The 22,782-nt window shown below is 39.9% G+C and overlaps 1 protein-coding gene across 2 annotated transcripts in view; it reads left to right on the plus strand.

The window, feature by feature from the left end:
• Window positions 1-20,070, plus strand: part of SNAP25 (synaptosome associated protein 25) — a 61,165-nt gene extending 41,095 nt beyond the window's left edge. Inside the window, exons 4-8 of one of the 2 annotated variants that reach the window (XM_065835313.2) lie at window positions 204-252; window positions 7,925-8,042; window positions 12,167-12,292; window positions 14,386-14,530; window positions 18,768-20,070. In XM_065835313.2, the coding sequence (XP_065691385.1) occupies window positions 204-252; window positions 7,925-8,042; window positions 12,167-12,292; window positions 14,386-14,530; window positions 18,768-18,836 (507 nt within the window). In that variant the 3' untranslated portion in view covers window positions 18,837-20,070. Of the gene's footprint in view, window positions 1-203; window positions 253-7,924; window positions 8,043-8,179; window positions 8,298-12,166; window positions 12,293-14,385; window positions 14,531-18,767 lie in introns of both variants that reach the window. The other variant, XM_065835315.2, reaches the window with a different exon arrangement.
• Window positions 20,071-22,782: the final 2,712 nt, after the last annotated feature.

The following is a 22,782-nucleotide window of genomic DNA, read 5'->3' on the forward strand; positions in this document are numbered from 1 at the left end:
CTGAAGGACTGATGATACAATTGAGAGTACCCAGTGTCCAGGTACATATGGTCTTTGGACTGTGTCATTCCTTTCACTGTTTTTCTTTTGCCTTCCTATGTCCCGTACCTAGGGCTGAGTGTTCCCTCACTGATCTCTCTTTCTCTCTCTCTCTTTCTTCTCCCCCTCTCTCTCCTTACCTTGCTACCACTATTGGGATGTAGAGTAAAGATGCTGGTATCAGGACTTTGGTTATGTTGGATGAGCAAGGAGGTAAGTTCAGACTGCTTCAGTAAGGAAGTATAACCCTTCTCAACGTACTGTACTAACTGTGCAATCCTGAAAATGAGGACCATAAAACACACGTGTGGTTGTGCATGAGAACCCAGGAATCTCTTTGCCTTTGGCTTTGTTGTCTGTCAGAGAAACATACAATAACTGCATAATAGTCTGTATTTCTTTTAATATGTTTCCCATTAATGTTAAAGAGAGCTGCAGGCTGAACTCATCCAAATGATCATTTTTTCAGCAAGCTTTGGGTCAAGATCCAGCTACACAACAGGAAGATTTGCCTCCATAAGTGTAAAATCCAACATTATTTACACAGGCGCTATGTAATTTTCTCACTTGTTTTACTACAAGTGAAAAGCATACCTTAAATGCAAGCAAAGATTAGGTAAAAAAGGCTTAGCTTGCGTAAAATTCAGCTACTTGTTGTACAGAAATGTCAGTGAGGATAACAGGAATTTATCATTAAAAGCTATGACACAAACAACTTATTACAATTGACCATATAGGAGCTTTCAAGCTTAGATGACAGTGACAAAGAGTCTGTGGATGACAGTGACAAAGATGGAGCTAAATATATTAAACACATTCCAGGAAATTACATTTCTGTCCTTCATAATATTACAAAGAAGCCGGTAGCTTCTTCCCCCTCCCTTTCACAACTCATAATTCTTCATTTGCTGCAGACCCACAGCACCAGCAAAATGGTGTCTCCAAAGAGAAGTTAAACCAACAGACTATAAATTTCTGCTACTCTAAATCAACCCCGCCCCCCCCAAGAAAGCCCTTGTTATTATTTACTATGCGACATGATACAAAACTGCACTAGGAATTGTTTTCTACAGAGGTAATGCTATACTGCTCATCGAGCCCAGACAACGATTATAGGCAAGGGTACAACATTGTTGGGAAATGCACTGCAGAGCCTGATGGACCCTTTTCATCTGTAATGTCCCTGCCTCTCTGGCACTAAAATGAACAAAAAAGTAATAACAGAACCTAAACAGAAAGTATTTTCTTCTATTTGCTTTTATATGTGTGTCTTATTAATTCTCCCCTCCCATCTCCTCCTTTAGGGAAAATAATTCAACCTAACCAAATTTTGTCACAAATTTGTCTTGACAAGAAAAAAATTACAGAGAATATTTTGTTGTCTTTGAATATTTTTTTTTTTTCAAAATAACAGCAGTGGAAGAACCAGCAATGAATACAGAAAAGCAGAAATTAGTAATGTTGACACAGATATGGCACCTGTCTAAATAATGTGTTTTGTTTCAGAAGTGAATTATACAGTTAAAATAAATCACGAAAGTTGTCAGACAAAGTCTATAAATACCCAGGTATGTGATTCACAGACAGATCAGCAGAAACTTCAGTGGTTCCTGTAACTTCTCTTGTCTTGGGAAAGTATGTTTCTGTCATTTAACTGTTATTTTTCCGCAGATTGCTAGGAGGTTTCATTTGGGTTTTAACCCTGATTTTTTGGTGCTATTGTTGTTGTTACTTTGGAGTTCTTCTATTGCTAAACCCTTTGTGCACATGGGTTGCCTGACTGACTCTCTAGTGAAGCAAGGAAGGATTGTCTGTGTGAGCCAAGGAGCTGAGACTGGACCTGCTGATCTCTTTGGAGTTCGGGCAACTCAGTATTAAACTGACAGTAAAACCTGAAATGTATGGCCAGAGATGTGGTTAGTTGATACTTGTAGGAAAGAATCAGCCAATTTAAAAGCCTCTTTAAATTGGCTATGGTCATACTTTAAGTGGTTCAGTAAATTGAGCTTGTGACTATACAGTAAGGGTTTCTCAAGGAAAACAGCCTAACAATGCTATTAACAATGCTAACACAAATTGTGGGAATATTGTAACCACTGTACTATGCTAAATGTTTAATTTTTTTTTCCATTTTAGTGATATGCAGCTGTAATAATTCCTGATATATATATTTTTTCATTTTAGCGACAAAGAACTTACTATACTATTGGGCAAAATACGCTAATGATGACTTTGAACCCTCTGTAATTAGTGCAATGTGTGCAACTCATGGATGTCTCAGCAGATTATCAGATTAAGGAAATAATTTGCTAACACTGCCATGTGATCTCTTTTCAGCTGACTGCACAAGTCACTTAAGATTATTAGGTGTTAAACAGACAAAACCCATGACATTGATCTTTCCAGTGGGTGGCAAGCAGAATATCTAATCTCTGCAGTTGCTTGAAGCTCTGTTTCTAGGTTTCCTTACAAAATTGCTTGCCTTGAAGCTATACAGGCCTTCACAAGGAAAACTTCTTTGAGCTGATCTCAATCTAAATAACGCAAAGCAGAACTCATTTTCTGACATCAATAGGCAGATGCCTTTGGGAGCATAAAAGGAAAGAAATCAGTGTAATTTTACAATACTGGGTATTTATACGATAAAGCCAGGTCCTGTTGCCCAAACGCTCAGCACAGTTGGGTGCGCAGCAGAACATAGAGTCTGTTATGACCCTACAGAGATGTGGAGCTTCACAAGAGCTTTTATTACTCCTGTTTCACAGAGGATGGGACTGTCACAAAAACTAGAGACCTCCCTCCAGTGCCCTTTCAAGTCACTGGGAATCTGAGTGGGCTTTTGGACTGGTCCCTCTGCAGTACCAAGGGTTATCATTTTCTGAGCCAGGTATTGTCACCCAAACCAGTTCACCAGAGTTCTTCCCCTGGGGAACCCACCAGAAGGAGCTAAGAGGTTAAATTCTCCTTGCTGAGATAGTTTCCATCGGTGAGAAAGTCTTTCCTGGACACTATGTGCATCTGTAACACTTACATTTTTTAAAACCTGGCCTTGAGTCGAACAGTCTTATTTATTTAAATATAGATAGGTACATAATGCTTTAAAATAAAATATTTCCATTTTACACTAAAAATGCAATGCTGCATAGCATTATTGAAACATGCTAGCTTAGAAAAATGTTAACATTTGGATGCATATTAGTTAAAAGACTGTAGAAGTGAAGCTGATAGTGCAAAGTGGGGATACAGAGATAAACCTGAATTGTGGACATAGCAGGGGTCCCAGAATGATAGCTCTGTTCCTTTGAAGGGAGCTCCCATCACCTGGAAGTATCAGCAGGCAGAGAGATTTGGATCTCCAAGGACCATTGTTTTTGGGTATGATGATGTCCTCATGCAGTTTATTACGAAAGAATTTTGTTCTTGTATTCAAAATGAGGTGGAAGGGAAAAACTTTTCCAACAACAACAGTAGGAGCACAGCCATCTTTCATCCAAGGCAAGATAGAGCCACATCCACAACTTTGATAAGCCACAAAGAAAATGTCAATGCAACTGAAATGTTCTCCCTGCACCACACCAACAGCAAATGTGAAGCAGCAATGCCAGTGAAGATGGGGAGCAGCTTCATCTACCCAGCAGATTAATACTCCAGACCAAGTTGAACTATGGAGATAAAACTTTCGAATAACTGGGCAACTGTAAAAGCAAAAAGGTTGACACCACCTGGTAGTGCCCATGCCAGCTGACCTCTACAGCTTTTGCAGGAGTTGCAAATTTTACAGCTTTGTATGAGTTGTCGCTGATCTGTTTCTATGGCTCTGGAGAAATAACTGCAGTAAATACAAAGATAATTTCAATTCCTTTGCATCAGAGAGCAAAACTATAGCCCTTTGTGCAGTGTCCTTCCCCAGCTTATCTCTTATTCAACAGCTACCACAAAAAGCAATGGGTGATGAGATGCTAGAGGGACTCCAACAACACCTATGAGCTGAGCTGATCACATTCAGAAATGCTTTGTTAATTAGCGAAAAAAACAAAAGGTAACTAGCAACACTTCGAGATTCTACAGGGAAAATGGCATTAATTATGTTGGAAATGTAGTGTAGAACAAAAGACAAATGAATCCCCTGCAAAAGCAAGTTGTGCATTGTCTAACTGTTATTTTTAGCACAGCTACACGTGGGCTCACAACCTCTCCCTTCCAACTTCCTTCCATTCACACCTGTGCTCAGTAATGCCTTTCAGAGCAGAGCTCGGTCAACACTCAGGATTTTTGAAAAGCCTGTCCTAGAAATGTACTTCAATCCAATATGAATCTGCTTTATGGAAAATGGGATCTTTGGGTATCATTGGAAATAATCTGGTGACTCTCTTTCAAATTTAGCCCTCTTGTATGCAATTATTATTATTACAATGTGTTCTTAGATGTCTTTTTTTTTTTTTTTTTCCCTAAATTAAAATTGTCCTTGGTGGAAATTACTTCATTGCACAATACTACAGGCAAAAGAGCGAGTTCTTTTGTCCAAATGAAATTAACTGACATTCAAGCCCAGGCCTCAGATCCCGGACACTAGTCAAGGAACATTTATTATAAATTGCAGATGGGATGCAAAGGTGGAGCAACCGCACACTTGCCCTATTCTGGTCCTCCATCCAATGCTGTGTTAAGATGCTTTTGCAGCAACGTTTGCTCAAGAGACCACAGGAGCAGCTGAATGATGCTCTTGCTACAGCTTCCCTCTCGGGGATTTGCCGGGCTGTTGTGGAAAACCCTGGCAAAGACCCACTGGCAAAGGGCCACAATGCTATCATAAAACTCACAGGACTGGTTTATGGTCCCTCAGTTGCCTATGGCTTTAATACAGAAGGAATTCATAAGTATAATGATACAGGTAAAAATACACTAGCCTCTATCCTAAAATATGCCATTAGTTTGCTGCAAGATCTTGAAGAAGATATATGACCACTGTGTTTGAATTGGAGTGACATTATCAGACGTAAAATGGTATCGATATACAAATAGGGCTAATAATTAACAGAGCTTCCTAGAAAAAAAAATGAAGGCAATCTCAATGAAACATGCTTCTGATGTGCATTCTGCTTTCAGACAATGCCAATTCTCTTATATATAGTGATATGATATCTAAACATATATATAGATGTAGTATATTCAAAGAATACTGCAACAAACTATCAAGAAATGCTTAAACTCTGACCGTGGAGTGCTTCTCTAAATGGGAGGTAAGGGACATGATCTCTGGTGGGTGTGAACTTTCATAGATTGATGGCAGTATATGCTAGCAGACTGTCTGCCATAAATCCTTTAATTCAATATGCAAAGTTGGAATATGGAAGATCTATGAAATTATTAAATTAACCTTTTGCTAGCCATCTGGTTTCTTAGTAGCAATGATTCATTCTGGGCCAAATTTTAATATCAGTTATATCAAAACAAATCCAGAGTGATCCCATTATGTTAATTCCTTGATAATAGTGATGCTTCAATAATTGTTGTTGGACTCATGAATCTACTTCCTTGCCTGTGGGACCAGATCTTTGACAGGTATAAAGTGGTGCTGCTCCACGAAACCAGCATAACTACTCCAATTTAAACCAGTTAACAATCCAGCCCATGACATTAACAACCAGCAAATGGTTTTAGGACCAACATTCAGCTGTCTAGACTTCCGGGCTACAAATATGACATGAGCTTTTTACACTGATGAGGTTTCCTTTAATGGAAGATAAATTAGTTGTGGATCCCTTGTGTATTCAGAAAAAGCACAGGCATCACACACAAATCCTGAAGCAGGATAAATTAAGTCAGGTTCCTGAAGAGAGATATAATTTAAATGAAAGTCTTTGGGTCATGTCAAATATACTCTTCATTTAGCACTAATTTGTTCAGGCAGAATAGAGCAAGAGCTGGTGTTGCCCAACTATGCAAGAGCAGGCAGGACTCTGAGTTAGTGAGGAGCAGGAGCACTTAGAGCAGTGTCACCTCCTACTACATACTCACATTTCTGATGAGATAGAGAATCTGTGGCTACAAACATGAACCAAAGCTTCTGCTAAAGCCTCCCAACCAAAATGTAAAATTACAATGTGCATTAAAACAATCCAACCTTATATTTTGGGTTCTCGGCTCAGCAGTTTATCTGGCAGAACTCATGCAGTGTCTCTCTCAGGTTTCCTTATTAGTTTCCCAGTCCTTCGCTCACATTATAGGTTCCCCTTTTAGAAGGCACTGCCAGGTAATACTGATCCTCTAAATGTATCCTTGGATTTGGGATCAATAACACCTATGGTATCAAGAGACAGGCACATCCAGCTGAGGAGAATGAGACCTGGTGGCTGAAGAGCAGATGCAGCGGGCAATACAAATGTGTCACCCCTCCTTCCCAAAGCCCAGACTTGTGCAGGAATTAGACTAAGAGCACAAGTTCAATATTTGAATTGTTTCAGCTTGAATAATTTAGGTCAGGATTTTCAAGGCCCTGTAGGGGTGAGATACCCATTTTCCATTAAAATTAATAAAATAAAATAAAATTTAATGGGAATTTGGTATCCAAATCCCCCAAAGAGCTTTGAAATGTTATTAGAAACCTAAGTAAGAAATGAGGCCTATTCATATTCCCAAAGAAGTCCAGAGGAGCCTTGTACTGATGTCAACATGTACGTGCTTTTTTTTTCCTAAAATGCTTCCCTTTTTATTTTTCTTCAAGATAGGGCTTAAATTAAATTTCTCCTATAACCAGTGCTCTCTTAGTTCCTTTCCTCTCAGGTTTACTTCTGTGTTAATATTCAATATGGGGAATAGGGAGGTACTTGTGTTTGACATTGTGACATTCTGGTCCCCTAGGTCATTTTTCCCAGCTTTAATAGTGAAGAAACTAACACACTAAATTATGAGCTACCAAGTCACTAAGAAAACCTTAAATCCCCGTCAGCCTTAGGTGGCAATAAGCCAAATTCTGTTTGATGCCAGTGGAGAGACAGTGTCTCTATATGGCTGGTTATTGGGCTTGGTGCTTCATAACTCACCCTGGAGCAACGCAGAAGTGACCCCACTGAAAACAAGAGTCGTCACCAATGCTTGTTGTCCTAAGATCCCTTGGGGACAGAGATAACAAATGCCATAGCAAATGGTGCTCTTTTGGTGAGGCTCCTGTCCTGGTTGTAACTCTGTGTTCACGGGGGTTAATCCTGATTTGCAGCACCCACACCAGAAAGAAAACCAGCCCTGAGGCCTTACTCAGATTAGAAATGAATCTCTAATGACAATCAAAGTGGCAGGTCTCGGTTTCCTCAGCCTCTGGAAAGAGGAGTACTTGAACACGGCTCTTCACAGCTCGCTCCATCTCTGCTACTACCAGCTTTCCCACTCAGTCACCCACTAATCAAAGCAGTTATACTGCTCAAAATCACCTGATTCCAAGGGATTTGTAAGTGTAAGTAACTGAAGTATTTTCCATGGAAGGACACCTTTTGTCTTGTATTAACATAGATAAATGCAAAATAATAACGTTTTATCTTTCTTTCTCTTGGATGTCATTGGTGTCTTAGTAAGTGAATGTACTGTATTATGTTTCCAGATCTTAAACTTTATAACCCTTCCTTTCTATTTATACATCATTTCATCTTGTTTAAATTAATATATTTCAAACATCTTCCTCCTTTCTTTCACTCTTCCCATATTAGTAAAAACCATCTTTGGCGTCCAGTGCAGCATACAACCTTTCAACAATGCATCAGCTCAAATTAATGCATTGTAATGTCATTATTAATTCAGTTCTACACGGTCATTTTTCATGTTCTGTTGAAGACAAAAGCAAACAAACAAAAATACAATTCATTCCACACTGTCATCCCTTTGTCCTGACCAGAACAACTCGATCGTGTTGAAGAAGGCATGAACCATATCAACCAAGACATGAAGGAGGCCGAGAAAAATTTAAAAGATTTAGGGAAATGCTGTGGCCTTTTCATATGTCCTTGTAACAAGTAGGTACTGGGTACCGGCTCTGCTATGTGGTGTCCAGTTTTTTGTCACAGTGAATGTCTGAAGTTTTTGTCTTTTTTTTCTTTGTCCTTTTCCATCTGCTTCATTCTGTGGGGATAAAATACTTGTGTTTAATCAGAACAACTGGAACGCATCGAAGAGGGAATGGACCAAATCAATAAGGACATGAAAGAAGCAGAAAAGAATTTGACGGACCTAGGAAAATTCTGTGGTCTTTGTGTCTGTCCATGTAACAAGTAGGTGCTGCCTGCCTCATCTCTTTGAGCACTTAAGGCTGATCCCAAAGGCCTTGTGAAGCTCATCCTTGCTAGGCACATGGGCAGGATGAGCATGTGGCATGCAGAAAGAACGACTCTGGTTCAAATGCATTCATCTCATAGCATAGACAACTGACTGGGAAATACTGTAGATGCATTAAAATCAGGCATACTGCAGTGAAAGCTTCACTGTCGACACCTTTTAATGGTAAAAGTTTCAACATTTTACACAAAGTGTACTGAGTTCCAGTGAGCAAAAGCACTGGGGCTACCTTATTCCTGGAGAGCCTAAAATTTGAAAAGTATTTTCACAAACGAGTTTAATAAACAAAACAGCTGAAGAAAAACGCAGAAGAGGTCATAATAAACATTACTCAAAATTATGGATGAAAACCACACCTTTTTTCATTGTTCAATAGCCATAGTCCTTAATGAGATCTTCAAAGAGACATGACGTTTCACAATTGGAACCCAACTTGAAATGGTTTTCATCCTGCCATAGGCAATAAATTTGAGAAAACCTGAACACGTCAAATTTCTCCCGTTTGGGTAGCACGTACACTAAGCAGAAATGTTGAAATGCATCGAATTTGCTTGCATGCCATCACACTTGAACGAAACCGTCCTCCAAGTAATGCCAAGCTTGTTTTTAATGCCAAATGAAAATGTGACGTGCGGTTATGCGGGTGTAGGAAATAAGGGACAAAGTGGACCAACCAGAAGTCCTTGAGGAATGGTAAATGCACGATGCAGTGAGCAGACATGCAGCCAGGTTACAGCAAAAACATCTGTACATGGTGGGCCAGAGATCATGTAGGAAACAAAGCAGAGTGCAGTGGTTCTGTAGTATTATACTCCCTGTTTGTGTGGCACAGATACTTTGTTCGCAACCAGAGTCTTATCCTGCCACGATTATCAAGACCAAAGGAAAGAGAGAAGTCATGGAGTTCAGTGGGTATTTTACCAGAAAATAGAACTGTAGGACTCGGTTTCTGCTTTATCAGTCACCATTTATTTTGAAGTTAATTCCCTTGGGACACAATGCAGATACTGCTTCAGCTTTAAAAAAAAAAATAAAATAAAATAAATTTTCCTCCTGTGAACCAAGCCATTAATACAGAGGAACCAGCACAGAAGAGCTGCAGGTACAAGAGTGTGCAACAGAATCTTTACATCTCCCAGGCCCTAAAAGCTGTTGCAGCTCTAAGAGGAGCAGTATCCTGGCTTGCTCCTCCTAGAGGAACCTGGTGTAACACCTATATCAAAAGTTCACCCTCGAAGTACAAAAAAATTCCCGTATATTTTGCAGGAATCTTCAGTTTTTTTAGAGCAGCTTTAATATTCTGCACTGCAGGAAATGCTGCTCAGAACTGACAGCCCGACCTGTGGCACGGATGGGGTTAACACCTAACACGTGGCCTTAAAACATTTACCACTCCACTCTGATGGCAGTATCTTGAAATCCACAGATGCAAGAACAGAAAGATACTGCTTACATTCCATGTGGGGGATGTTCGTTTTTAAAGGTGTCACTTCCCTGCTTTGAGGCAGTATTCTGACCTTTGCAGTCTGCAGCCAGGTTTCATAAATTAGCGTTGCTAACCAGTCAAAGTGTTCAGAAACAGAGTATGGATGAACAACAGTTTTAAAGACTGTTCCTTGAACCACTATGCCAGGACTCAACTGGTATGAATAAGGTAATATTCTGAGAAGTGGAATGTAGGAGAGAGAGAAATCCATACAGTTCTTGGCACCAGTATCACCATGATCCCCTAATGCTCTTCTGGCTGGTGGTAGATGAATGCCATATATTTAAAACAGATTAACTATTTCCCACATAACTATACTCTGATATACAGCGTAAATACAACTCCATGAGCCTTCCCAAAATGTAAGGCTTGATCCTACATTCTTAGGAGACCTAAAATGCCCATGGCATGAAACTTTGACCAGACTGCATTCAAAAGGACAACTGCTATGGAGCATGAGCAGACCCAGACTCCACCTGTTGACTTTAATGGGAAGTCCACAAGAAAACAGAGATCAAATTCTAGGTGTATAAAATAATTCACCTCAAATACAGAGACTCTCACACTCTCAAAGTTGTACAGGTCTAAAGAACAGGCAAAACCCTGTAAATGTATGTGCAGCAGGAGAACTACTTCCACTCGTTTCTAGAAACGCCAAAGCTGATGCATAGTTCAGAAAACTAAGAACAAACAAGCTGACCGTCATCTTTTAAGGTCTTCATAAACTTCAATAGGACGTAAGCAACAAAACAGAGCACTAGGAAAGATCCTCTTTCATCTACATTTTAATTCTGTAGTGGAGTATGCAACAAATCTCCAGGTTCAATAGAATCTGAGCTGCTTCAGGGGGCACGGAGAGAACATAACACCGGAGATAGATTTGTTGTGTTGTTTCCCAAATCCCTCAGAAGCACGTTCAGTTCCTTCCCCCAAAGCCAAGCCACAGGGCTGTTTATGTGACTGATTGGAGCTGACCAAAGAACAGGGAAACTATGAAGATTTGCAGTTCCCAACAGCTTTGTTGGAAACTGCTCTATTTCCAGAATAAAATCAAGAACTTAGACCTACAGACCCCAAACACACTTTCCCATTAAAGTGCTCAATCTCATCTGACAACCCCAGTGACAGGAACCCTAAATATGCTGCACATGCTAATCTGCCACTGAAGGTATGCCCAGATTTTGATTTTCTATCCACAGCAGCTCAGTCAAAAATGGCTCTCAGAAAGCTCACGTAACTGTCATAAACAACAAATATAACGAGTTGCTAGGCTATTGTAAAGTCCTGTGGTTTAAAGCTCCTGAAGGAAGTGATGATCCATTTTTGCCTGTGTCTTGCTTATTGTGAAGGCTGTTACTGCTGATGCATTAAGAGTATGATGAACTATTGGGGCAACTGTGCTTAGTGAGAATGCTTCACTTCTTATTCATGCCTGTAGCTGGTGCATGAAAACAAAAATGTAGAAAAACTTCCCTTTCTGATGCTAGATTGCTCGTATCTTTTCTCCTGCACTCATTTCACTTCTGCCTATTTTACTTTTTGTCTCTGTGGACAAAGGTTTGTACATCAACTGTCGATGTATGATCACTATTTTCAAGTACCGATATATTATTTGAAAAATCTAACAAACCCTATGAATTTTATGATAAAATCATCCCCAAATCACCTTGGGAAAGGTTAGTGGCTTTAAATGCCTATTATGCCACATATGTGTTAAAAAAAATACCAATAGAATCCCAATCTCCTGCATGGTGAAATGTTCAAATCTAGCTAAATCTGTTTTTCTCTATGAGGGTGTGTTGCTGTGATGTGATGTACACACTATACTCGGCAGTTCTGTTTTCATGTCTGTCTGCCAGTATGTTCTCTGTGTTTGATGTCAAAATGTATGTGTCACTGAAATGAAACAATGTTTTCTACTGATCTGTATTTCTTCTCTTCTCTTTTTTTTTTTTTTTTCCTTTTTCCTTTTATTTTTGCCTTCTTTCTGGAAACTAAGTCAACATCCAAAAAATCTGTGTGCAGTGTTGTAGACTTGACAAATGCAATTCACCCTATTGGAAACAAAACCCTTGACCATCACAGTCATTGTGGCAGTAAAAAACAACCAACAAAAAAATTCAAAAAATAACAACAAAAAAAATCCAACAACCCACATCAAACCCCTCCTTTTATTCAGGGTTATGATATATCGGTATACAATGAATGACCCTCTATCTGAAAACTCATTTTGCTTGATTCAGCTTTTAGCTTGGAGAAGAGTTTTGCTTTTGTCCTTGTCCACTTGATGCTTTGTTACTCATCATCTTTTTTGCATAGGCTTAAATCAAGTGATGCTTACAAAAAAGCCTGGGGCAATAATCAGGATGGTGTTGTAGCCAGCCAGCCTGCACGTGTTGTAGATGAACGGGAGCAGATGGCCATCAGTGGTGGCTTTATCCGCAGGTGAGCCTTTTTATCCACTGTTTTCTCTCTGTTCTCCTCCTCACTGATATATTTAGATTTCTCCCATATGGTCATGAGTTCTTGATGCTCATTAACTCCTTCAACAGTGCTAGGTAATGAAATGGAGCCAGTGTTTTCCACTGAGTTTTGGGTGCTTGGATTTAGGTTGACAGCGATTAAGACAGGTACTAAAGGCTTCCCATGGGCCTGTGGGCGCCTCCATGAGCTAGTGCAAAGGATGGTTATGTTGCCAGAAATCCTGGAAGTCACTTTCTTAGCCCTGAGAACCAGAACGTGCTTGAAAATGTGGCCCTAAGCCTTCCTCCTTGAGACTACCCAGATTTAGGCAATAATAAAATATAATATCTGTGTATTTACTTGACAGCAGCAATGTGAGGTTGCAAACTGTCACGGCCAGTTGGCACTGTCCTCTGCACTCCATCTCCTGGTGTGGACAACATGCTTTTCCTGGGGGCCTTATTATGGATCTTGTTAATGACAGTTGTCAAACGCCTCAGAAATTAAGTGTCAGATAAACACTAGTTTATTATTATTATGTCTCAAGACATGCAGTGCTCATTATCCATCCTTGCCACATGATGCACTGAAGAATCCAGTATTCCTTTCTTTTCAAAAAGAAAAAAGCCTCAGGCTCCTTGCCAAAGCACTAAGCCAAGCACAGAACCTGAAGCACATTATTAACAGAGGTACACCGCTTCCCTGCTAGTGACTATCCAGAAAACCTCGCTGAACGGGGAATGCTGACCCATTCCTCAGCTGCTGTAAAGCCACAAGTACGGAGAAATGTTGATGCCTTAGTGGCGACCCCTGTGCAGTCAAATAAAAGCTGCTTTGAAACACACAGTTATACTAATGGCAACCAAACTGCAAACTTTCAGCAATACATAGGGAGCCAGCAATAAGTACCTACTGATTAACAGTACTTATGGAGCATGTATTTAGATGACAATGCTATCAGCTGAATGGATAAAGGCATACCAGTAGGCAAAGCTTTGATCTCTGAAGATTAAGGACACCAGATTAATAAGTAATTATCTTTCCAAAAACTATTATCCACTTATTTTTTTGGCTGCTGTGATAAAGGAAAATCAGTGTGATAGAAACAATGCTGTCATGCAATTTGGAGCGGGGGATGGAGTTGCCATTTAAGTTTGCTGGGTCTGCCATTCACTTGTTTTTTAAATTTTCTTTTTTAAATTTCTGGACAGCAGCCCCACCAAAGCAAATGCTAAGGCACAATAACAGAAGGAAGGAAGTTATGCTGGGCCATTATTATCCTGCAAATAGCCTGCGGCACCCTTTTGGCACCTACAGGAACACAAATTGTACGAGAGGCTCAAAGTGGCAGTTTTCTGAGTGGGACCAACAGAGTTTGCTTTTCCCGCTGTCAGTCACCACATGCCTCTCCAGTCACTGGAGTGTAGAACGGGGCCTTGGCTCAAGCGCAAGGTTTTTCTTCTAAAAACAAAAAAAAAATTAAAAAGACAGTGCTAAGAATGAGAGACAAAGGATCTTTACTAAAGCCAGTAAATCTGAGAGAAGCTGCTTCTGTCATTTACCAAAAATACATTTAATTAAATAGGATGTTAGGTCAGGATTTTCACAGTTAAAGCAGCTCTTTCCTAATATTTCAGTATATGAGGACTGGACAGTATCCATTAGCAACCTGTAGTTCACGGAGGGGAGCTGGTATAATTTAAATTCCACCACTCTCCAGTACTTGCCATGCACTCGAATCACACAAAGTCCAAATGGAGCACCTTTCACTCTTTGAGGACCATCACCAGCAGAGAGGTACAGTATGTGGCACAGACCAGCTCAGACAGCAACACTTCTAGAAGCAGCTGGCACAAACAGTATAAATGGAGCAGTGATGAACCCAGACAATTAATCCCAACATCCAAAAAATAAGCATGTAATGTTTTTCAGGATGGCTACTTATTAATCCTTTTTCTTCAAAGCTGAGCACAGCAGCATTCTCCTCAGGTGACAAGTGAAGAGGGGATTTCAGGTGAATCAGAGTTCCAGGGGGGGGTCCTCTCTGCTTTAAATAATTGGATTTTTGCTCACAGGGTAACAAACGATGCCCGGGAAAATGAAATGGATGAGAACCTCGAGCAGGTCAGCGGCATCATTGGCAACTTGCGTCACATGGCCCTGGACATGGGCAACGAGATCGACACACAGAATCGCCAGATTGACAGGATCATGGAGAAGGTAAGAGCTGAAATATCTAAGAGAACCCCAAAAGGGGCTCTGTTTGCCCTGCTGCAAGCACAGGCTGTAGTTTCTATTTAGCTTGGAGAAGGACAAGAGACAGAAATAGCTGCTAGAGATCCTCTTGCTTCTCCTTCCAAATCCTTGGGCCAAAGCAGAGATCACTGCTGTGGAGCATCAGTAACCTCCAGCGCAGGCTGGGTTGATTGCACGCTTTTGGGTTCATCAGAAAACAGCAGCCAAGGGGACCCCTTAGCATGGATCAAGGTACCTTCTGCGACAGCTTTGGGAAAGGAAAAGTGCTCTGAGAGCCGTGGGGCTTGGATCTGAGTGTCCTGGGACTTCCTGGCAAGTTTTAAACCTTCCTGGACTTAGCTTCCCTTGGCAACTCCCAGAGCAATTCAGAATTGGATGACCTGTTTGGAGGGCCAGTCACAAAAAGAAGATGGGGATTTATTAAGCAAGACTTTGCCACATGGTAACAGTGCAGCCAGTCTTGTCGTGCTGCCTGCTTATAAACACATTAGGACAGATCTACTGGCTCTCTTGGTGTATGTATATGCATTTATCTATATCTAGAGAGAGACATAAAAATGGGCCACACATGGCCCCAGTGAAATACAAAAGCTCAGCATTACTATTGCAAAATCACCATCTAAAAAGGCACAGAGCACCATTCAGGGCCAGACCTGCATTGCAGATTTCTGAAGCAGACAGCAGCACCCTCCAAAGCCAGCTGGGAGCTCACAGCCACCCTCAGATCCCGAGATCCACAAGCCATCTGCATTGGGACTGGCAGAGCTCCAGGCACATGCACAGCCAGGCTGACGCGAGATAAGAGGCTAGATCTGCATCTGGTGTAAAAATCAATACAACGTTTGACTTCTGCTGAGATTTACACAACCCGAGGATCTAACCCAAGGACTTAAATGTGCTGCTTAGAGTTAATTCTGACCTTAAGTGGTAGAGCTTGTACTCCTGAGCCTTCTTACACGTGCAAGTCTTCTCAAAAGAGCAGGATGCCCACGCTTATTTTTCATGTTAATTAACTACATCAGGGCCTGGTGAAAAAAATTAACTGCAGTGAGGGATTTATCAGTAGATTTCCCTATTGGAGTTTGATTCCAGAGAGAACTAGGTGAAATATACATTGTCTTAAAGGTGGGCTTTTCGTCTCTGACAGAAAGACAGTCACATAACACAGTAGAGCACATGGCTTTGTGTCAGTCAAAAGTTTGGGTTTATAACGCTGCATCCGTTAGTTTGACTATATTGGAAAATGCACAGTATTACTGTGACGCCATTCTGGAGCATTTCATGTTTCTGGGATAACAGGAGCACAGGGGGAAGGATTTACCACTGCTGCTCATACGAAAACTACTACAAAGCTGCACATCTCTCTACATTGCGAGAAAGGACTGGAAGATTCTACAGCCTACATCATAAAACATTTAAATAAGAAGTCTAGGACATATTTTAGTTTCTCTGAGCAAGTATGAGGACATGCACTATTACATTTTACCAGCTACCGTGCTCATGACATAACATAGTGGCAGGAGACATGCCCTGCGGATGGGAGTCAGCTGCATCCTATCCATGCCTGCAGGACCCTGTCACAAACTCCAGTGAGTCTCACAAGGCACTGCTCTCCCTTCAGTTCAGGCTTGCAAACATCTGGATTTTTAAACATTCACCAGGCTCTTTGTGCACACAAAGCACATGGTCCAAATCTCTAGGTGGTGCATGCTGGGAGCAGCCGGTGACCTGAGGGACTGGCCTTCCACATCCACACAGTTTTCTTACAGAATTAGGCATTTCATGCAGCAACAGAAAGAACTGACATTGCAGGGTAATGTGATTCATTAAATCCAGCCTCCCAGGCAGGCATCGTCAGGCAGAGCCCTTGGCTAAAGAACAGTGACACGTTTCTGAAAGATGGACTTGCAGCGTATACAGAGGAGCCGTCGTGAAAGCAGCACAAAACAAGACAGTCTTCAGTCTTTGGGAAAACCTGACAGAATCCTCAGAGTAAGGACACATAGTAATGAGATACTAGAAAAAGAAACACAATATATTAGGGAAACCCTCTATAAAAGACAGAAATGATGGTTAGCTGGGTAATACTGAAGCCACAAAAGCATACACATTCATTTTGCAATTAAATATGCCAACAGACCACTGTTCCTAGCTGGCAGTGGGCATACAGCATTGCTGGAGTTTTCTTTTCCTGACCAGCCAGGAGCACTGTGCTTTTGATCAGTTGTGATCAATAGAAAGACCTTTGGCCGGCATGCTTTCCAAAAGCTGGGGTGCATCACAAAGCTAACCCAAATGCTCCTACAGCGTTTATGTTAAACTGGATGCATGCATCCAAACTGGAGCAATCTCATAATGCAGAGATGTCATCTGGTCTCTCCACAGTGACCAGGACAGCAATGAATAAAAGGCTTTATCGTTCCCCTCAGATCAGAGAGAAAGGGACAAAACCTAAAACGATGATGTGATGAGTGGGTCAAATGGCCCAGACATCATCGCCAGAAGACTCTGGCTCTAAAATGAGCCAGAATTAGTAATTGGAAGGAAAGTAGGAAGGGCTCAAAGCATTCAGTCTTGACCTAGGTGAGAAGGTCTGCACAAAGACTCCCACTGACTTGGATGCAACATTATCCAGAGTTAGACCTTAATATTCCTAATTCAGCAATATTACGTTTCATCAATATTCAATTAATATTAATGTATTTCATGACAAAAGTAGCTGCTTCCAAACCCATTAATTTATTTTTTAGGTAGTCTTTTGGCAAAAGTACGCAAAACCGAACTGTGATAGACAAGGTCCAACTCCTGGCTAAAATACAGGAGTGTGGCTTATAATGAGTAGTTATGCTGATTTACGCTTGTTGAGGATCTGGCACATGGTACTGTACTAAAAATATACATTTACATAGCATTTGCCAAAACAATTATGGAGAAAAGCCCAAGATATTTAAGAATGATTTATTGCAGATCAGTGTAGCCATTTTTAAAGGATTTCTAAGTGTGTGTGGGAAAGTTGCTTCACCGTTCTGTCTTTGCAAATTGGAGATCTAAAATAAATCTGCACAATTCGGATACACCCTAGAGATGTGGGAACAAAGCTAACAAAATGCAGCCATCACACCACAGAAAAAAGTTGCTACTTGAGTCTATGCTTTTAGAGAAGTAATGCTCGTGTCACCTTTCCCACAGGTCTGATTTCAAAAATTCAAAATATTTTCTATCTAGTCCCTTGCTAGCATAAGTTGGCATAGCAACGTGGGCTGGAATGGAGCTTTACTAGCATTTGTCAGCTAAAACAATGTCTTTAGTCTCCAAAACTAACTCCTGCAGAGCTACAGAAAGCCACGAAGTGTCTTCCCACTCAAAGACAACTCCTCAGCCTTCCAAGTGGTGCCATTTCATTTATTTATTTTTAAATTATGTTTTATAAGCAAGTGCTACCCCATGGAAGACAGTGAAGTTAGTGGTCCAGCCTACACTGGACTAAATTCTAGTTTGATTGCTTCAAATAACACTAGAATCCCTGCCTTTTCTTAACGCCTGTTTATACTGCTGCCCAATGAGAGAGTTTATTCTGTCTTGCAACTACACCGGTGAATGTTGTTGAGAGAAAGGAATAAGAGCCTCATTCCCACCCGTTCCATTCCTTTCACATGTAGAGCAAAGAGATTAAGACTGATGTATTTTCAAAGAAATTTATCTTTGCCAGCATTCCCTACATCAGATCAGCTGCTTTCCCAGCTCCAGCGATTCTCTACGCTGACCAAAATTTTGGTTTTGATTGCATGGCTGGTGATGTAAATAAGAACAGAGTCCAGGTCCACTGAATCGTAGAGAGCACTGAAACTTTTCACCAGTGAAATCCCTGCATACATCATTATTTCTCATCCTGTCATCCATTACCACCGATACTGCTTGCACTGTCCGTAGCACCAGCTACAGACCTGGCACAGCATTTACAAGAGTTCAGAGAAGCTAAATACAGATGTAACAGCTCTGCTCAAAGGCTACCTAAGTGTCACAACACCAGCAAATCTGTAATTTCATTTTGGGTCCCTAATACCACTATAAAACCAACGTTCTGGTGTTTTCAAGCTTATTTTCTTTTTTCCCCAACCTGGCCAAAACTAGAGAAGTGCCCACAGAGCGCTGCAGATGTTCTCATTGTCTTCATCTGTTTCTTTCCTCTGTGTTTCTCTAGGCTGATTCCAACAAAACCAGGATTGACGAAGCCAACCAGCGTGCAACAAAGATGCTGGGCAGTGGGTAAATGCAGTGAAGTGTATTTCCTTTTAACGCTGTCCCACAGGGCAGCACCTTCATGCTTTTATCATGGTATTTACCTACTAGGTTTGCACACATGCACATATCAGCCCCATTGTAAATGTTGTCCTGTGTAGTTTGTCAGCTTTCCAAAAATGATACTTGTAATTATTTTTTCTAGATATCTTTCTTTCCAAAGGTTGTACATAGTGCTGATTTGATGGCTATAGCTCACTATGATGTTTTTTGGGATTTTTCCTTTGTTTCTGTTTTGGATTCCTTTCTTCCCCTCTCCTAATTTATTTTTTTTAATGATGTTTGCTGAATTGACAACACTGTTGGAATGCTAAACGTGCTGTTAACCTTTAAATATACAGTATTGTTCTTGTAAAACTGTGACATTCCACAGAGCTACTGCCATGCTCCTGTCTTTGGGTATCATGATGTTTGAGCACTTAAACCTGCTGTCTTCAGTTCTTCATTGCCATTATCTGTTGTTATGATTTCATGATTAGACAATGTGGAATTATATTACTATAACAAGCATTGCACTAAAAAGTGATGTGATTTATGCATTTATGCATGAGGAATAAATAGACTTTTAGACTCCTACTTAAACAAGAATTTTCCCATGGCAGTAGCACACCAACAATGACAACAAAAGCATGCTCAGTATTCGGACTCTTTTGGGACTATGTTATACCAGCAAGTTTGCAGTTGTGCCACTTTTTTCTTGTTGATATATATATAGTTATTCATCATGATCATTTTTTTTAATTACAAAAAAGAGGGATTTGGCACTCACCATTTAGCCATTGCCAGCAAATAAAGCTTGGCTGAAAATACGTCAAAGACAAAAAGAAATAAGTGTAATATATTGGGTTTGTCTGCTGCTTTTGAAGACTATCTTTTGGAGGAAATGACTACCATATGAAATGGTGCAAAGAAATGTAATTTTTATAAGGCTCTCTCTTACTAGTCGCTCTCCCCATGTGGTTTGTTATCGGTACAGTTCTCTGTTGCTTACCTAGAGCTATGCACACCAAATCGCTAAGATGTTTAGTAGCTGACTTAATTAAAAAATAATAAAAAAAACCTAAATGAATGAACTCTAGATAAACTGTGAGATAAATATCATTTACAGCATGTAATATGAAATTCCTTCTGTCTCCTGTCAGTTTGTGAAGTGATTGACATTTTGTAGCTAGTTTAAAAATTATTAAAAATTATAGATCTCCAAATCCACGTTTGCTTTATCTATTTGTTGCCCTACTTGTCAGCGACAACTATTTGCCACTTGCCTGGGAAAAGCAGAGGTACAGTCTAAAGAATCTTTACAAACTGGATCTCTATTCCACGTGAGAAATGAAAGATTTCTGTTTGCAATAATGTATAAAAGTAACTATTATAAAAACAGCGTTTTACACTCAGCATATTCCAAGTGAATATTCTTTTAAATAACCTGGCTTGGATTGCCAAACACTGAATCAAAATATATTCTCTTGTTCAAGGGCAAGAAAAAATAAATGTTATGGTACAAAAGGATACAGTTCTTTAGTCATTAAAATCTATTCCTGTAGTGGATCTAGCCAGGTGCTGATACACCTCTTTCCAGCAAACACTTTGAAATACAGGGTTTGTATAGACTGCTAAGAATAATTTTCTCAAATGACTAACAACAGCTAGTGTTTACTGTCAGTGAAAAGTGTTAACATATTTTCCCAAGGGTTTTTTTCCCTATATGGACAAATTATAATTAACTCTGCATGACTGACAGTGCACTCATGTGTCTCACATGGCCCTAAGTCAAAATACACAAAGAACATAAACGCTTGCATAATTAAAATCGCATGATAATGTAGACAAGCTATATTTTCTTTACCAGCTTCTTATTTTTAGTATCTATTCAAAATTCATTTATGCAAATATTTCCCCCCACTACTTCAAACCAAAGAGTCAACTTCAAGGGAACATTCTTAATCTGCTGATCATTTCCAATCCTGTTCATTCAGGGATTCTAGTATTTGTGACACCACTATCATTCTGCAGTGCCAAAGCCTACTGAAGGAGGGCAATAATCCTACCAGAAAATGCGTCACTACAGGAACATACAAATGCAAGGATATCTGAGAAGGGCAAGAAATGTATAAGAAAGTAATGAAGGTGATAATTGAGGTATTATTCTCATCTGTTTGACAGGAATGCACCCTATCTGAAGTAGATCAGACTTCCCGAAGCCATTAAAGCTGATAAAAAAAATGTAAGCTGTTACTGGGAAGGAAGCAATTATGTTTTGACATCTGGTTTTTGTCTTGAACAAAGATCAAAAACCAAACTATTGGAACTTTTTGCCAAATGGAAAGCTTAAAGGATAGAAATATTGAAATGTTTCATTGCATTTGTCTTTGTATCTTCCTCCACTGTTTACAGGGTCTCTTAGGAGCTGGCTGAAAGTGACTTAAGTAAATAAGTTTAATATACTGCATTTCTCTGATATTTTTGGAAATTGACTTATGTAGGATTAATTAATCTCAAAATAACTCAAAGAAAGGCTCGATCTCATGCAGTTTGTTATTAACAACAATCCACTTCTGTTCATTACGTTTTGTGCACACAAATCCCTGATGTAGTAGCTGACTCAATAGGAAAAAAGAATAAAATTAAACAGAACATTGCCTCAAATGTAGCATTTCACTATTTTCCCCCCCTTACCTCTCTGATCCGCCCCTGTTTTCCTTGAGGCTGGACAGGCACAGGGCACATCTACCTGCAATGCTTGCTAGGAGGAGAGGGACGCTGCAGGAGCTGGAATTACAACTCCCCTGAGATCAAATGGTCACATTGATTGTGGAAACAAAAAACACTTAAGTTTTTGTCAAGCCAAAGCTGCCTTTGCCTGGTAAGAAATTTCCCTTTGACCTTGGTTAGATTTTGTAGTCAGTCATTTCTTTTTGTCTCTGCACCCGTGCTATCCATGTCATCTGTAAATCCAGGTTTGAAAGAAGGAATTTAAAACACCAGGCTTCAGGAAATATCACTCTTTTTCTTAGACTTTCAATGCAATTTCACCAACAGTTTGTATCATAGCAAGATCCCCACATTAGTGTTGGTTTAAGGTGGTTACAGGGTAAAGGTTTTTACATATTCTCGATTGCCATAGCTGAACAAACTACCCAGCTGGATTACTTAAAATTTTTGAATCAAAACTGAAGTTCAACTAAAAGACAAACTTCCATTGAGCTCTACAAATCCACAATTAATGACTTCTTTGATTTCATGCACTCTCCTCCTTTACTAGTCTAAGCTGGAAATGGAAATACCAAAGTAATCCCAAGAACGGATATTTGAATGTTATTCTTCAACAGAACAAAGTTTGTAAGTAGCATAATATCTCATGTAAAAAACAAAATTAAAAAATTCACCTTAATTAAATACTTGGCCTGATTTTGACAGTGAGAAACTAAGAGAGAAATCTGGAAAAGCTAAATAAAAACCAAGCTGGCATATCTCAAGGAAACTTTAAAACTTGTAGGATGTTGATGGTTGCTAACATTAGCATAAACACACAGCTTCTAAACTCCAAAGAGACTGTTACAGCTTTCTAGATCGACAGAAATGCAAGAAAAGAAACTACAGCTCATACACAGCATCTTGTGGTTTGATAGAGCACACCTGATGAAAAGCAGATGGACTTAATGTAAAGGTACAGAGTAAAAAAAAAAATACTGATATTCCTTGATGATTTAGTGGTATTACTGCATGTAGCAGAAAATTATAACTAAAAACCAGCGATGAGTATTTTTTTTAAGAAACGTAAAACTTATCAGCTTGCATGGGTTAAATAAAATGCATCCTTCATTTCTGAAGAAAACTAAACATGATGGAGTTTGCATGGTGCACTGGAAAGCATCCCTTTCGAGAGATGCCTGTGCCACGTGACACACTTATTATAG

The sequence above is a fragment of the Patagioenas fasciata genome, chromosome 3, assembly GCF_037038585.1.
Source record: "Patagioenas fasciata isolate bPatFas1 chromosome 3, bPatFas1.hap1, whole genome shotgun sequence".
Lineage (NCBI taxonomy): Eukaryota > Metazoa > Chordata > Aves > Columbiformes > Columbidae > Patagioenas > Patagioenas fasciata.